Genomic DNA, 14,116 nt, shown 5'->3' with positions numbered 1-14,116 from the left:
TAAGAAATACTCCATTTCTCCTGGCAGAATCTCTGTTTTCCATGAACAGCAAATTATCTGCAATAAAACACATTCTGTCAGGACAGATCAAAGACAATACATTTATTAAACTTTGAGGAAAACAAACAAAACACTGACATAAGGAAAGTTAAATAGAAACTGAAAGACACATCTTCTGACCGGCGAATAATGGCTTGTGTGACCAGTAAAGTACCAAAATGACATTCTGAGTTTGATTGAGGTATTTAACTATTTTTGGCAATAGAAACAGAGTAAGAAACATTTTCCAAACACACATAGGCTTTACTTGCATTAGTGTCTATCATCTACGAAATTTTATATGAAACTAAATAATGTAGCTGTTAGAAAAATATAGCAGCAAATTAGCAAGATACCTAATGCACATTTACCATAAAGTACGTCCTAAACGTAAAAATCCCACCCAATAGTTGGGCTCAGTCCTGTAGCCCTTGGTCACAAGGAGAGCATCAGTGAGTTCAGTGGGAGACATCATGAGCAAGATCTGCATTCACTGCACGTCATACACTTCCCATTCATGTCAGAGAAAGGCAATGAACATCCCCATTTGCTTTATCAGAAGAACCCTGCTATGATGCAGCTATAGCCTAGTAAGGTAACTTCTGAAGCAATAAAAACTCATTGCAAAGCTCTGTCAAGTTCTTTATATACCTAAGAATGAAGAGAACTTTCCCACTTGGTTTTGGTTTTCTCACCTCTTTTCTTTCCTAAGTCTGCCTGGCGCAGTCAGAGGAGATGCTGATAGGCAAAGAGGAAAAATCCTTTTTCACAACACTGTATTCAATTCCCGTGTTCCATCGAAGCCTTTAAGTCTACTAATAGCCTAAAAAGAACCAGCTGCTGGCCAAATCCTGAAGTCCTTATTTTCTTAATCAATACTTTATGTGGCACAATCTAATAACTGTAGTGGTAGTAGTTGTCCATTGGAGGGCTTCAGAAGTTGGTCAAATAAATGAAAAGATTATGCTGCTGAATCACCAGAGCTTATTCATGTGTTTTCAGAAATTGTCAGTGGAAGTGTACTTCCATACTCCTTAATACTGTGGTCATCGAAATCTTGCTTTAAAAAAGTATATTATCATTAATCAGAACTGGACGAAGAACAGAAATTTTTGTCCAAATATTTTGTATAGTTTAAAGTTTTCTACAAAACTTTAAATTTCAGGTCTATTCCTATACTAGTTACCATAAGAAAGCAATAGGATCAGTTACTCTAAGTTCCTAAAATATTCCAAACTTTCTCAACAGATTTCTTTGGAGGTATAAAATGGCTCTGAAAAAATCTATTTTTAATTTCTGCTGCAAACAAAACTCCCATAAAACAGAAAACTCCTTTTCAAGACTGCAGTGCTTACATTCCTTGGATGGGCCATCATAATTGAACTACGTCATGTAGTGTAATATAAAACACCTAAGCTTTTGTGACTAGAATATTAAAATATACTTTATTAATTTATATAGATCAAAATAAATGTTTTATTCAAGCTACGCTTGTGTTGTTTTTCACCATCATGCCCAATTTTAGATAGAAAGATCTCTGTCAACTGCATGATTTTTACTAAATTCTCAGATTTTAGACCACCTGATTTTTAGCTTTATCAAAAAGCACGATTTACTGTACATTAAACATTTCAACGTTTAGTATCACAAAAATCAACACCCACGAGAACAAGACAGTCACGTCTAGTTAAGCAGTCTCAAGACAAATCCATAGATAATATTTACAGAACAGGAGGAATATTCTGATGAATATTTATATGTTTCAACATTTGAGATAAACTTATAAGAACCACGACAAACGTTTAGACTTCATTTTGGTTTCAGCACACAAGCCCAAGCTGACTCTCTGCTGTGAAATACTGCACACATCTAGTCAAAGAATTGCTACGGCATGATTTTGTTCAGCTGGTCTGTGCTCACGTAGCCACAAGACATGTTAAATTCTTTCTCTGGCACAGGCAGTGCAGTTGCATTGAGCACAAGGCCCTGTGGAGAGTGAACTATATGAATAGAAGTGTAGTCTGGGACAGGCATTTCCATACTTGGGGTTTCTGCCGTCGAAGCTCCAAGATTGATACCAGTAGTGGTAAGGCTTTCTGCGGTGAAGTAAGTGTCCTCATTACAGCTTTGCTCCTGAACACGTGGCTCATCCTCTTCCTGGGAAATCACAGCAATGCATTTTTTCACATCTGCCTCGCAGAAATAGGCATTGTCCATGGTGAAGTTTTGTTCTGTACAGCCTTCACACTGTGCTCTCCCCACCTTGGATTTCTGCCCTGGAGAAAGCACAACGCTTCCAGCTGGAGTAATATCACTCACTTGAGCATAGAAGTCAGTGTTTGTCAGAGAATTCTGGTTGCTTAGCTGAGTTTGGACTGATGGACTAGCCGAGTCAGTGCTGTCTGCAAAAGGTGGCCATGACTCTCTGCTTTCAGACTGAGTACTGGTATGTGGCTGTTGGGTATCTGTGTTGGCAAGACTCTGAAGTGCCTCATCATCATCTTTCCTATGAAGACACAAGAGATCCTCTTCTTTTTCGGTTACCTTCTTGAACTGATCAATGTCAGAGATGGCATCACATGTGTCGCTTGCACTGAAGTCTGTCTCTGGAATATCTGGTTCACAACAACTGGCACGTCCAGAATCATCATCCTTTGCTCCCAAGCAACTGTGTGACTTCAGACGATCATCACTCAGGAGCCTGTCAGTATCTGAAAGTCTGTTCTTTTCATCGGAGTCATCTATGTCCAATTCAATAAACTCAACCCACAAGTCATCATTGTAGAACTGTGTCTTGTAGTTGTCATGGCTAGCTAAGATGGAGTTCACTTCATCTAGCTTTCCTTTCTGCAAAACAAGAAAAAACAGATGTTGTAAAGGAAAAAATAAAAATATTTGTGCTTCTAAGTTGTTCTATTGCATCTCCCCACACTTTGCTGGAAGATTTAATACTTTCCTAGAAAGTAGTTCTGTCTGGGATAGCCATTGTGACCCGTTACTACTATTGTAATTCCTGCTGTAGATTTCAGAATGCAACATTTACCTTCAAGAGATCTGGGTCAATCCCTTTAATCTTTGGAACTGGCACAGGAGGAAAAATCAGCATTTTTAACCTGGAAAAAACAAACAAACAAATGATTGTTTTTAATTTACATCAGTCCTTTTTGAGGAGGCCAGAAAGAAGAGAGTTTGATGTTGCATTTAGATTTCTTTGCTTCAAAACTGAAATCTTTGAAGATTCAGCTTAAAATAGTGCTAAGGAAAAGCATTTTTTTTTTTTTCCTCACATTCCAAATTAAAGCAAAACAAAAGAAAACAAAACAAACCCTAGATTTTTGTAGCCTGCCATGTTGGAATCACATAAATTTACATTGAACTCCAACCTGACTCCATTCAGTTATTTTAATGCTTTATATAAGGCGAATGAATTCCTAAAGCACTGCCAGCTGTTTCAATGTTTGTGTTTTCCCACAGTCCTTTTTTCTTTTTTTGAAGGATAAAGTAATATCTTGCATGAGCCCGATGAATTTAAAGAGTGGAACAGAAAAAGGAAGTACGCTAGGCCAGCGTTTTGTCATCTGCATGACAGTAATTGATGCAAGAATTAATATGACAACACAAAGGTTTTATCATCATTGAGAAAGAACTTGTTTATGTGTGTTGATGCTGCTGAGACATTATTTCAATCCTTCATAAAATGAATTTAAAATTATCTGAGAAAATAACTAATAATTCAGCTACGGTCACGCTTACCCTCTTCCACTTTACCTCTCTGTTTCTTTTGCAAACACATAAATTGTAATCCCAAAAAGAAAACTCAACATCTTCTTTATACTGGATTCCATCTGCATTTTAGAAGGTAAATCTGAATCCACAAATCAGATATTCTGACAGGACTGGGAACCAATCCATCTAATGACACAGAACAAGGATTTTATGACTCACTGACTGCAGAAATAGTTCAGGAAGCTCCCTCGCCTTCACCTGGTACGTACAAAACAGTGTTAATTTTCAATGTGTATATATGAGAATACTGACAATACGTATGTGTGCGCTGGGGCTAGGTCATGGTGCTGCTCTGAAGTGAATTAATCCTGTCAAAATCTTTCCCTAAACACATATTTTAAGGAACGAATTCACTGTGAGACCATTGTGTCATTCTTATAAACGTGTCATCGTGTCATTTTTATAAATGACACAATCCTGAGCTTTGTTTTATTTCATCCCTGTTATTTATAGGATGCATGGTCTATCCACAGATACCAAACACTGCCCCATGACTCAAGTTCTTTCCCTTGGCTCAGTGAAGAAATATTCAGATTACTGGAACAGCCTTAGAACAAACCCAAATACACGGCCACATGTTTGAGTGAAACTTTTCACCAGAAGCATGTAAAAAATACTGTTTGCAAAACTTGACTAAAAAAATATCAACTGCTTTCAAAGTCCACTACACTAAGTAAATGCCATATTATAAAATGCTCTGCAGTCCGAATGGGAATTGTCAGCATCATTAGACCCCTGCTCAGAGCCCAGTACGCACATGTGCCAGCGCCCATGTAGCTTGAGAGGGTGGACAGTGACCATCAGAATAGTTTCTAACCCCCCAGATGCGAAGAAGTTGAAGCACCTTTTCTTAAACTACAATTAAATAAAATACAACGGATAAACCTTCTACCTTGGTTGTTTAGACAACAGGATTAAGATCGCTGTCACGGCCAGCCCACACACTCCGAAGACAATGACTAAGAACCAGGGAAACTCGATTTCTGGAAACATAAAACAGAAACAATAGCAAGAATCTGCATCTCTGCAGCCACCTGAGGATTCCAAAGTCAGAAAAAATGATAGGAAAAATCTTGGTTACATAAATGCGAAAGTTCCGTAGCAAGATGAAATAAAAACAGTCTTTGATATCGATAGTTTCCATGCAGCATATGTGAGACAATTGAGACTGCCTGCAGAAAGAGTCTGAACTTTTTGATATGAGTAAGATCAGAGCACAGACAATACATATAGCAAAAGGAGACTGGGGGAAAATTCTGCCAGCCAGGAACGTGCTCCCAAGTAGTCCCCTTTGTAGTCCACGTTACTGCTTCTGATAGCCCAAGCAGAAAGAATCTTATTAACAGCGTGTATCTCTGCTAAATCCTGGGCACCATAGTGGTATCGAAGACAGCAACACCGCTTCTTTGAAAGGCAGAACATTAATTATGTTGTGAGCTGAGCTGTACCAATTGGAAAAAAAAAAGAGTTTTTTACCTTGCAGACAGCTACACAGAAAGAATTTTATGCCACTGATAAAAGTGATTTGGCAGGGATGAGGAACAATGCTGATAAATGAAAGGTTTTATCTTTTAAGTAATGTCAATTGCTTACTGCAATGTCCACTGCGAACTGTAAATTCAATTGTATTTAAGCTGTCACCATAGAGTTCAAACTACAGAGAGATTTATTCTGGCTGTAGCCTAAGATCCTTCTCACTTGTTCACAGTTTTAAATTTTATATTCAGACTTCACTTTTTGGGTAAATATACTGGGCAGGAAGCTTTGGAATCCTACAGCATGTATAGTGGCCTATACATCAAAGTATGGACTTTTAGGAAAGAGAAATTTTCAGTTTTAGACATTCACTCCCAGCTTAAAGTCACTAACTTCACATTTTCAAACGTGACTACTTGAAGTTCTATATGGCCACATCTGTGTTAGACAGGACCCTGTTCTAATGCAGAACCAGTAACTTCTAATGTCAGTGAGACTGGAGTCCAGCTGCTTAAAAAAATCAGAATACTGCATGTGCATTGAAGTACTTAACGTGGAAAATGCCAGGTATGCATTCCTACTGGTGAAACACAGAACAAGGAACATGATGTTTTGTCAGAGCCATCCTACACTTCATCAGTTTTCCTCTGTGAACTTCCAGCTTATGTCACAATCCTGCAATTCCATAGATGGAGGAGAACTGACCTTCAGATAAGATCACTGCTGCCGTGTGACAGGTACAAATATGAGTCCACTTGCACAACAAGGGTTGTGGTGAATGAAGAAAGCTGCTCAGACTTAGATTTTCATAGTATTATTTGTTGATATGAAAACAAAGGCAATGCAGACCAACCTGTGTTAATAAAACCATCTGGACAGAACACCAGCTATTCACCTAAACTAGGTAATACAGGCTGTTAAAAAGGGGACCATCAAGACTGGGAAAGATAACAGTTACAGGTTGTTTGTATTTCTATTGATACTTCAGAAAATGAAGTGGTTTGTTAAAATAATTTACTGCAGAGTTCATGCTGTGAAAAGTTTAGAATGCTCTGCTTGTACAGTGGAGGCTGATGTTTATCTGCCTTCATTTTAAGCTGTGTAGGAGCATGTATAGGAGCAGGTATTATTTCTGATCATCAAAGCTACCTGTACTTTTGCACTCTAATGACCTGGGAAACAGTTGCTGATGGCAGTTTTAAAACAAGTACAAGCACTGGACTGAACTACAAGTTCCCTTCTGAACCTGTATGGAACTTGCGCACTCTTAATTTCACCAAATGACTTGCATGTGGTAGGCTAAATGATCGACCCATCCAAGCACACATCAAAAGTACAGAGAAAAAAAGCACAAAGATGGTCATGGTTGTAAGTGCATTTTGATGCACTTGTCTTATTTACCTTCAGCACAATGAACAAATTCAATGCCTGCTTGAGTAAAGGAAACATAGAGGATTTCACTGAACTCCCCAAACTTTTCGGAGGTACGTTGTCTTGATCGGACTCGGATCTCATAATCTCGGCTCATCTTCAGAGAATACAGTGGAACCATTGTGGAGAGCCTGGGTTCTAACTGCAAAGACAGAAAGGCTGTGATATATTTGGGTGAGTTACCTGCAATTTTACGCTGCTTCTTGATTTCAGCAATTGACATTTAAAGGTATTTTTTGTACTTGGAACATTAGGGATACAATGAGAAGAGTTCAGAGAGAAGTCACACCATTTACTTCAGGCTTAGCTACCCTGGACTTTCAGGGGTTGAAAAGCTAAGAATGAAATATCTCCAAATACACAGTGAAGAAAGGCAGTTGTGGTATCTCCACTGTTTTTTCCAAGCTTTAGAATCTTCTTACTGTTAGGACACAACATTACTGACTTCACAATGCCAAAAAACTTGCTAAAATAACATGGGAGCCTTAAAAGAACTGTGATTCCTACTGAAGAATTTATTTTAAGAAGAGAAATGATTTATAGGCTTAAAAAAACAGATTTATGGCATCTAAAAAAATCTAATTATTTTGCAAAGGTTGCACAGCTCTCAAAATCTTCAAGGCTATATAAAATGTGATAATGCAAAAAGAGTCTGGTAGAGCTGGTGTCACATTGTAGGTCTTGAGATATTTATATCAAAGGCAACACTCTTGCTGCTGCATATCAAACTTTGTAGGCAATTATACTGGAGGTCTTGAGGTCTTAACACACAAAATCACTCCTTATTCTTCCTCCTCATCAAAGAATATGTATTTTAGCACAGACAGGAGCATAGAAAGTGTAGAAAATATAGAAAAGTAAGGAAAATGTACACCAATTAGAAACCCACATGGCAGACATTATATTCTGCATTTACTTCAGAAGGTTGATACTGGCAGAACTCCATGGGCTTAAGAATTAAAATACCTGAAAAACAACAGCCACCGGGAACTTCAAAGAAACATCACCACTACCTTTCAATAATCACTAGTGCTGAACAATCTATACTCAAAGCACTTTCAGTTGTTAGACATGACCTGTGGAGTACTCGTCATCCTTGATGCTTCGAGGTACAAGTGTTCCAAATGGTGACCAGTCAGATCTTACACGAGGCACTGATCACAGACAGACTGCTCTTTTTTCTGCTAATAATGGAAGCCAACCCAGCTGGAAAGTGTTGAGAAGGGAATATGACAGGCACTACTCTGCTTTACTTTGTGTGAAGAAGCCACAAAATATAGCACACTCAAGTTTTACTGTAGATAACTTATTTTTTTCTGGAACCCTTAATGGAGATTCTTAGGAGAGGGGAGCTGGCCACACTAAACTTTATGTACCCCAGATAACAGCAGCACTTGGAAAAGGCAGCATGCAAGTCAGAACAGAGAGCTGAAGAACATGAAGTAGAATTACTGTAGCTGTGTAACAGAAGTGACCTGAAATTGCAAGAAAGTTGAATGAAAAATTGAATGACTTATGTGAAAAATCAAACAGGTTAAATCTGAAACCTACGCAAAAATCACGAGACTCAGCAAAGAGAATTTAATAGAATTTAAGCACAGAGAATTCCTTTCTATGTTACTTTTTTGGATCAGAGTTATCCATCATTGAGATGTATCCATGCACTCTGAGATTGTCTTCTGTGTATAAAACTAGTAATGTAATCGAAGCATAACTGGACATCCCTTTCTTTGCTGCTTCAACGCTCATTTTAGAACATATTTATAGCAAAGAATGCACAGGGAGAAACTGCTGCTCCACTGCTGCCATTGGGAAGTTTGCTATTCAGATCAAGATTATGTTCAGAAATTTGGCTTTTGTATTGTAATTGATAGGGGCTGAATGCCACGTTTGTGGTTTTAAAAGGAAAGGTGCAGTAACACACAACACATACATCTCCAGTACAACACAAGCACTATTTTTCTTGAGGCAAATGCAGTATTCAGCAGTATCTGTTTTCTGCAAGAAGAAACACTGAACTTCAAACTTTGCTGTCCTGGGGAGAATCACTCCCAAGGCATCCTGGAATTATTGATGATACTGGAGCAAGAACAAAGGTTTAGAAGGGGATTTATATGGTTGATACCTTAAGGATTACAAAAAAAAAATAACAACAACTGCCTTTTTAAAGAGGTATCTGTATTGCCACCTGCTTTTGTAAATCAAAAGAAGTCGGCAGATTTTCATGTTAAGGATTTATGGCAAAAAGTTAATCCCAGTCATTTAAAATATAGAGATAATGCAGAAAATACAGCTTAGACAAATACAGAAATAAACTTGGGTAAGTATAAGGAAAAGGTTACAGACAATATAGGGCCTGTTGGTCTTTACTCTCACCAATAAGGGGAGGAAAAACATAGTACTGAAAAGGACCAGGAGTCCAAGGTCTGTCTCAGCTACATTTCAGCTGGTAAACCTGCCTTCTGTTTAAGATTTGTCTGATTAAGACAAACTGCCAGCAGTATTACCTGCTTTCCTTCTGTCATTTAACTCAGATCATTCTCGTAAGAAAAGAAAGGAAGAGTTGTGCTCTGAGAAGACATTACATTGGTCACGTATTCAGAAAAAAAAGCCTCCACATATGCAAATGTTCTACAACATCCTGGCAGTAAGCCTACATATACACTGCTGTCTTGTGCGACATTTGTATGTTTTACCAGTGTCTTGATTTTATTAGATTACTGATCCAATCTTAAATCGTAATTCAATCTTTTAAAAAACATTAAAACAATGTTTACAAATATTAGAACACTAAGGAATCTGGACAGGCCTGGTGACATTTTCCAAACATAAGATTCCTGCTCCATGTACTAAAAACACTGTGCACTTTTCCAAATCCCTGAGGCTTAGGAAAACCAACAGAGAAATATTTTATCCTTGAAAACCTTTATATAACTGATTACTGGTATGCTTTGTAATGTAACACTGGGATTTCAGGGTCTCATTATCATCCTTGTATGCCAGCTATCTTGATATATAAAGTTAAAATGTATGCCAGAAAATTTCAGAAGAATATGTGCGCACTGTTTAAGATTTAAGCTGTCATCTAAATAGCATTTACAACACGGTAGCTTTTCAAAATGGGACAAATATGGTAGGGACAGGACAAGCCTGCACTGGACTATGACTACTGCATAATAAATATTTCCTTCGTACCTCCTTCCATTTTGTCTCATTAACTTCTTTGTACTGCAGTTCATACTCCAGAGTAATCCATCCTTTCTGAACATCTGCTGTTGGTGGTGGATCCCATCGTACTTGAATATCCCCATGGATCCCAGTTTGACTAGTATTTAGCAGAGTCCAGTTAAGGTGCACAGGGGGATCAGGTAGTACTGTTTAAACAGAGTATTTGGAATAAAACAACCAGTTTTCAAATCAAAATGACCATTCTTCCTATACACAGCTACATTATTTCAATACTAAAAAAAAGCATATTAACCATGCATTTGCTGATTAAAATATACACCTATGAGTCAGTGACAAAATCACTGAAAGGTACCTGGGCACCAGCAGTAGACATGCTCTGCGTAAATCTCCCCTGAATACTTAATAAAGAAAACTAAGAATGCATTACCTATTTAATTATGACTTTCAAGAGTGGCTTATAAAACACGGAGACACAAACAACTCTCCATCTGAATTTATATAGAGTTCTCTTGACAGATAAAAACAGTAATTAAAGTCACACAGAATACAAATATTTGGTAACAGTCTTAGAAATAATGTAGAAATACACTGAAAATCAGTACATGAAAAGTGATTTTGGTGTTGCTCAGCTGAACAAAAGGGCACAGTGGGCACACTCTAGTCACTTGTAGGAATGCAACCTTAACTACATGTGCATACACCATTGATATGGACCAGCAAAAACGTCTGGAAATCCCAGTTGCAATTCGTATTGCACTAACTATAAAATCTAGCCTAGAAACGCTAAACACCCTGACTCTGCAGATGTTTCGATTCAGGAATAAAAGTCAGTTTGGCTCAGGAACAAAAATGTGTTGGGTTCCAGAATCTTACAGAATCAAGACATTAACACCGCCCTTGATCAGGGTGCCCCAGGACATACAGCATTCCCTAGAAAGGACTCAGACTGACAGCAAAGGTAAACGCTGATACGCACATTTGAGAGCACTGGTATCCATAAAGTAAAGCTTGCTTTCACCCTTTTAGCTTGCTCTCAACAGTGGCACTATTATCTAGATGCAGATCACATTACATATTTTACAAATTCAAATTGCCTCCTTTATATCGTATTTTCTAGAAACTGTTCTCAGGGGAGAATTCAAATATTGTATGAAAGCTCACAGAATCACACCTATTGCACTAAGAAACAATAGAGATAAAATGCATAATGGAAGGGTACCTATTTCATCAACACTGAAACATTTTTCATCAAATACTTCATCTTTATTGGCAAGCTTAACACAATACGGTATCCAAATCGAGGTGTAGGATGTGTTGAAGTAACAGCTATTTTCTCCTGCCGTGATATAATCAGGACATTCTTTCCAGTCTTCATCATTCCTAGAATGACAACAAAAACATGAGATACAGGAGAGAGAGATTTATGGATTTTACAAAGTACAAATTATAGATGTTAGAAGACATGCTGCTGATAAGTCATATCTTCTATGGGAGTGAGAAATACGTGTCAGTATTTCCTGTGATTTACAGTGGAGTCAAACTGCTATTCAAACAACCTACATAAACATCTCATGTACTGCTAGTGCCACTTCTATGTGTTGGATAGCATTTCTGAAAAAACACTCAGCCTGTGTCAATTTAACATGTATTTAAGCAACTGTTCTTCAGGCAAAATTAATTGTGATAAGGCACCTATCTATATGACGAGATCCAAAACCTGAAAGCCAGACTGTAAGGCAGATCAGCACTGCACCACTTGCAAAACTATGAGCAGTGGACTTCTGCTGGTGACCAGGATGGGAATGTAGGCGCTGGGACACTTGCTACTCACGTGGGAAAGCGCCTGAGGGCAAATGCTGGCACAAAACAACCCATATCAGCAAGATGGGAAAGAAAAGAGAAGAAATACAGTGCTGTGAGTGAGGAAAAGCTATCTTACTTGGGATTAAGAACTTCTAAAACACTGGAAGTATTAGCAATAAAACCACATTTTTTTCCACCCTTGTTCTGTTCAAACATTTATAAGTGCTCTTTGTATATAAAGCAACTGTAGTAGAAAATGTCACGTTCATATTTTTCATTCAATCTCTTAAAAAAGAGAAGCTAGCAGATATGAAGAGCGATGTGAATTCTCAGACTAAGAGCTGTTGTGGATTTTGTAGTGTCATTCTCATAGGACCAAGCTGAAATGATCTAAAGGGTTCAAACTACAGAAATCCTTCAGTTAAAGCAAAATGGGAACTATTTTACTAGAAATATTCTACAAGAAAAGTGACAGATTTTTATGCTTTATTTCTGAAGTCACTTCAGGAAAAAAAGCCTCTCAGGGTGAACAGATGCCATCCCTGTTCTTTCTCTCAACACAACCTCTCAGCCCAAATATAGACTGAATAAGGAGCTTTTCAGATATTACAGTCTTCGTTTACTAACAATATGATGCAAATGCTCTTCCTTACTAAGAGTCATTCATACTGTACAGGAGGAGAATGAGGCTTAAGCAATTATTCCAGTTGCATCCTTCAATGATGGAGTGGGTCCTTATGAAGTAAAAAGGACAGATGCTACATAAATGAAAGGGAATGATTTGCACTGCTAGGCAGGAGCCTTGTGCTTAGCTGATGAGACCAGACACTTCCCTAAAGGAAATGCTGTATCTCTGCCAAAGCCAGGACTTGATAAAGGTCAGATACTTCAGATGCTATGGCTCATGTTAAAAAAGAGACTGGGTTACTTGATATAGTTCAGTCCTGAGCCTTAAATATTGCTTGCACATTGAAACAGAAATACTTTATGGTCTTTTGGTTCACACCTTTTATTGTAGCATACTGACTTTTAAGCCAAAAATGAAACATGTGATCTTTTCAACATATGTGGAACTGAGTTTTTGTATCATCTATGTGCATGCCACTGACCTTGTCAGCTCAACATTCACACTTCAAAAGTGTTTTTGATTTGGATCCCTGTATTTCTAGGAGGTGGTAGAAAGGCAAGGAATTTAACAAGCCCTGCCACTAAGCTTGTTTCCTGGGCAAATGTATCACCATCTGTAGGAAGTTTCTGTAAATCAGAAAGGCTGAACACCAGTACATCAGATGGAAGAGAAACTCACATCCTTCTCCTATTCCTGTGAGTAAGGGGGCATTTCCCAATTAGCCGTTACTGGTAACGAGCACGTCCTCTCTTTGGCTAATCATTTTAACAAGCAGAAATATACAAAAACTTCAGTGGAATGTGAATCTGAATTACACAGAACTAAGTGAAACACAATCCCTGGCCTCAGAGCATGGTTTTTACCCAGACCTGCACATTCAGACTTCAGTATAGCAGCTGACCAATGAAGGTTTTAAACAACTTCAGTAAAAACTGAAAAGGGCTTGTATACAATATTCTGTGCACAGAGATAATGAATATCACAGCTACATGTTAAATGGTCAAGGAGCAAACTGAGGTTCCCTATTAGAAATTCTTTTCCCAACCCATACAGAGTTCAGTTTCACACTCTTGAGCCAATCCTGACATGGCATTAAGTAAGAATGTTTTCTTACTTAATTATCATGTGAAGTTCATGGTTGCAAAAAGCTTGATAATTAACAAATAAATTCGAAAATATGCACTTAAAACACAGCTTTGTGCCCATCAATACATTATTGCTTGTATTATAGTGAAAAAATTAACAACAATTAGTTAACAGGTATATATGAGGGCTGCTCCAAAAGTAATGCCTCATTATGTTGGCCCATGACACCAGAGGCAGATGGTGGTGGTTGAACCCTCCCACCAGTATCCCATTATATTTTGTTGCTGTGTGACAGATGACAGCAGAGGGGCAATCTGACAGAATGGCATCCAACACAGAAATGCTTATGAAGCAAAGGTGTGTCACTGAATTCCTCCACTGGGAAAAAAAGGGCATCCACTAACATTCACTGAATGTTTATGTAGACCAAACAGTGGATGTGAGCACAGCAAGGGGGTGGGTGGTGAGTTTCAGAAGTGGCAACAGCCACAGTAGTTTTCCTACGCTGGTGCAGATTTTTATGAGCGCAGCACACACGTTCTTGTTCACTGCTAGCAAACCTGCAGAGCTAAAAGTGGTGACTGTGTTGAAAAGGACTGCTGTATAGCTGCAAATCTGCTTTATCAAACAGCATTACCGAGCTCTTTGTAGGTGCTGTAGTTTCCAAGGAAATAAATA

The 14,116-nt window shown here is 38.2% G+C and overlaps 1 protein-coding gene across 6 annotated transcripts in view; it reads right to left on the bottom strand.

Moving 5' to 3' along the window:
• Window positions 1–87: 87 nt before the first annotated feature.
• GHR (growth hormone receptor) overlaps window positions 88–14,116 on the bottom strand; it is a 130,802-nt gene continuing 116,773 nt past the window's right edge. For all 6 annotated transcript variants that reach the window (XM_085529566.1, XM_085529567.1, XM_085529565.1 and 3 more), the window contains 6 exons: window positions 11,141–11,301; window positions 9,928–10,106; window positions 6,703–6,874; window positions 4,718–4,808; window positions 3,083–3,152; window positions 88–2,886 (listed from right to left, as the gene is read on the bottom strand). In XM_085529566.1, coding sequence (XP_085385692.1) covers window positions 1,924–2,886; window positions 3,083–3,152; window positions 4,718–4,808; window positions 6,703–6,874; window positions 9,928–10,106; window positions 11,141–11,301 — 1,636 coding nt within the window. In that variant the 3' untranslated portion in view covers window positions 88–1,923. The remainder of the gene's footprint in view (window positions 2,887–3,082; window positions 3,153–4,717; window positions 4,809–6,702; window positions 6,875–9,927; window positions 10,107–11,140; window positions 11,302–14,116) is intronic.

The sequence above is a fragment of the Coturnix japonica genome, chromosome Z (genome assembly GCF_054131305.1).
Source record: "Coturnix japonica strain WE chromosome Z, WE-NBRP24, whole genome shotgun sequence".
Taxonomy (NCBI): Eukaryota; Metazoa; Chordata; class Aves; order Galliformes; family Phasianidae; genus Coturnix; species Coturnix japonica.
This window is presented reverse-complemented; position numbering and strand designations above follow the sequence as displayed.